This window comes from Asparagus officinalis, chromosome 5 (genome assembly GCF_001876935.1).
Source record: "Asparagus officinalis chromosome 5, Aspof.V1, whole genome shotgun sequence".
In the NCBI taxonomy this organism is placed as follows: domain Eukaryota; kingdom Viridiplantae; phylum Streptophyta; class Magnoliopsida; order Asparagales; family Asparagaceae; genus Asparagus; species Asparagus officinalis.
The window spans coordinates 89,380,609-89,384,272 of NC_033798.1; the positions used below are offsets into that span (position 1 = coordinate 89,380,609).

At 38.0% G+C, this 3,664-nt stretch overlaps 1 protein-coding gene across 1 annotated transcript in view; it reads left to right on the plus strand.

Annotated features, from left to right (window-relative positions):
* Positions 1–3,367, plus strand: part of LOC109840093 (B2 protein-like) — a 3,805-nt gene extending 438 nt beyond the window's left edge. Inside the window, exons 1-5 of the mRNA XM_020408600.1 lie at positions 1–464; positions 880–980; positions 1,193–1,276; positions 2,755–2,865; positions 2,971–3,367. The exon at positions 1–464 is cut by the window's left edge and continues 438 nt beyond it. Coding sequence (XP_020264189.1) covers positions 1–464; positions 880–980; positions 1,193–1,276; positions 2,755–2,865; positions 2,971–3,012 — 802 coding nt within the window. The 3' untranslated portion in view covers positions 3,013–3,367. The remainder of the gene's footprint in view (positions 465–879; positions 981–1,192; positions 1,277–2,754; positions 2,866–2,970) is intronic.

Genomic DNA, 3,664 nt, shown 5'->3' on the forward strand with positions numbered 1-3,664 from the left:
GATCGGGACCCAAAAGCTCGCCTTCGGCTTCAACAACAACAACATCAGCAACAACAATCCTTACAACAATAACAACAGCATCAACATGAACGACAGTGGCAAAAGCGTAAACTATGGCAACTACTTCAACAGCAACATCAACGGCAACGGGCTCAGCAGCGGTGGGGGTATGATGAAGAATTACTTTAACAAGGCTGTGAGCAAGCCGACGATGAACGTTGGGAACTATAACAATAATAATAACAATAAGAAGAACAGCAATAATGATCACAGCAATGGGAAGAAGAAGAGCAGCAACAATAACAACATTAACAGTAACAGCAACAACAACAGTAACGGGTCATCAGTGGATAAGCGGTTCAAGACGCCGTCGGAGGCGCTCCCGAGGAACGAGGCGGTCGGGGGTTACATATTCGTCTGCAACAATGATACTATGCAGGAGAACCTCCACAGGCAGCTCTTTGGTACGTTTTTAATTTTCTGCACTGCTCTGGGTTTTTTTTTGTTGAATTAGGTCTACGATTGGGCTTTATTAGGGATTTTGTTTTATTTAACTGATTGGTGTTGTTTAATTTTTGTGAATTTGGTTTTGGGTGGTTAGAGCACAAGGTGTTCGTTTATATTCCTGAAAGAAAATCTCTTGACAATAAGTTATTTAAATGAAATTTTGGAATCGGGGTGTTAGTGTTAGTTCATCTCCATCGAGTTATTCTGTATATGCTTGTACAATTAGAATTGGTTTGGCGCGATCGTTAGAACAGCTATTGTTGTAAGAACAATAGAGCTCAGTATGACCATTAATTGGCTTCCCCGATATCAAATTTTTTGCTAGATAGTACTGTTTTCTTATGTCCAGGTCTATATTTGTTTTGTGATCAGGTCTGCCTCCAAGATACAGGGATTCAGTCCGAGCAATAACTCCGGGCCTGCCTCTTTTCCTTTACAATTACTCGACCCATCAGCTACATGGGATCTTTGAGGTATTCTTCCATCTATATTCAAAACTTAAATGCATTAAAATAGAAATAAAAATGAGAAAAAAAGATGGGGCCTCACACAGAAGACCCCAGCCCTACTGTTTTATATCTCAAAATGGTTGTATACAAATCTATTGAATATTGATTTAGGTTCTTAAGTTCATGAAATTTATGATTGTAACTGAGTGAAGTTTGTTTGGAATTTTACTGAACAGGCTGCTAGTTTTGGCGGAACAAATATAGATCCAACGGCTTGGGAGGATAAGAAATCACATGGAGAGTCTCGATTCCCAGCACAGGTATTGACCATACTGATTGTTTGCTCTGTAATATTTCAAATTTTCATGAATTTTATATATATATCTTCAATTATTTCATTAAGGCTATGAAATTTGTCAATTGTTAAGTTGTTCCTAATAACTTCTGGATGAACTTGGTTGTTGGCTCATAAACTTTCAGAAATTAACCACATATATGTGTCAATTGCTTTGGGTACTAATTTGCTTCCTGTACTAACCTTTCCGTAAGTACATGAGTACTGCGTACTTGTTGAGACTATCAACTACATGGCTGTTAAGCCCCCCCCCCCCTCTCTCTCTCTCTCTCTCTCTCTCTCTCACACACACACACACAAAAACTACGTTGTTGTTCGTAAGGTCTGCCATCTTATTCTTTCTTGCTTTTCATCATTTCTCCTAAATTTAGACACGTTCACCAAGCGTCTTACTATCTCTCATATATCCAGGTTATTGGTTGTGTCCCCTAACTCCTAACTACACCTTAACCAGTGTTAGGTGATTTCAAAAATATGGTCGACCTGACTTTAGGTTGGTTGGCAAACAAAACTTTGTAATCATGATGTGCTTTAGGTAAACTTAAGCAACACGATGAGAGTTTTCGTTTGGAGAAGATTAACTTTTGAGTTTGCACTCTCCTTTTTGATAAATCAAATTTAATGAGCTAACTGCAGATAGATGATTTTAAAAGTGCATAATTTAGTTATGTTCTGGCAAAAGCTCTCATCCGCTAAACCTCATCAAGATTTGGGTATGACTGAATTTTGCTCTTTGAAAATTTTCCCTAATGGGTTTCCTGAACCGTAATTAGCGTTTCACTTGCTTATGCCTACTTTGTTCACCTTTACCTCCTGATTGCTCTACTCAAATTATGGATCACACGCTTTTGTTCTATGGGCTTTTATTGAACAGCACCCTTGAATTCTCATTGAAAACTCTCCCCCTGTTGTTATGTCATGGCAATATGCAACGACTGAAGATAGCAGCAACATAAAGAAATCATGCTTACATGTTGACAACTGAGATAAACTTGGTGGAGAATAAAAGTTGTCTACCTTCAATTATCCTTTTAATTTTACTCTTTTCCTGATTCATTTCCCACTATGTGACATTGATATGTATTACATGATTAGGCGACCGGGTCTTTAGTTATGAAGTAGGTTTTAGGTAGGTGTCCATTAGTGAGAAATATTAAACATAAGAGCCTTCGTACATGAGACTGACGGTTGCCTATAAATTAAGCTTTATTAAAGTAATATAGGTGGTTAGATAGTTGGCTAATTAGTTCTTGACGTCCAACCAACCCTATTCACGGGGCGGTGAAAGTTGTCTTCGTATTCAATTTATCTGAAAAGGACGTCCCGCATAACAACCACAACTTGTTCTTTTGTGTAGATACAACGTCACAAGATTAGATGACATTAAAAATTATTGTTTTGTCTAACCTTCTTGTTAATTTAATCATATGTCATATTCGTTAGGTGAAAGTTTTGACAAGGAAGATCTGCGAACCTTTGGAGGAGGATTCATTCCGACCCATTCTTCACCATTATGATGGCCCAAAGTTCAGGCTTGAGCTCAGTGTTCCTGAGGTAAGAAGATCGAAGAGTCCAAATTTGTCGCAATTTATTTGGAAACAACTTTATAAAATTAAGAGATGAAATTAAGCTTACATATGTTTTCGTTTTCTTTTTTAGGCACTGGCGCTTCTCGACATATTTGCCGAAACTAATGCTTGAAAGGGAGATGAACAATGGTGGTGGGATCATATAGGAAACTGGACAGGTGTTCTTTGAAGTATACTGGAATAAGGGGGTTCTAGTTTTGTTACTACTTTTTTTTTGAGGGAGCGCTGGAGTTCCCCTCTTACGAAGGGTATAAAAAGATTGGAATGTTGTCTTTGTGTAATGGTCATTGAAAGGTGGATGATGTGTATATGTATTTTTGAAGTCTATAGAGACTCTTATGTATATTCCTTAATATATGGGATATGTCACTAGGCTTTTAAATTCGGTATGTACTCGAGAAAAATTATGTTACGAGTATTATAATAACTCCTGCCTTTTGGACGAGTTGGTAACTACTTTTGTTTGAGCAAGTGGAGTCGCTTGGAGAGGATCATGTTTGGGTCTCTTAGCAACACTGAGCTATAGGTTATTGATGTGTTGTACTCTTAATTTTTAGGGGAAATTGCTTCTAGCCCCCAAGAGCATTTCAAGTGCCCCCCCCTGTCAACGTTCCCATTACCCCTAAAAAACAGTCTTAAATTCCCTTAACCCTCAAAACCCCTCCCCATGTGACCCTTTGTTTAAAAACAATAATTTTTTTTTCTCAAGATGCCATTTGATTTAACCGCCTCTCGTTTATCTAAACCTTTCCTCGTCGTTCGTG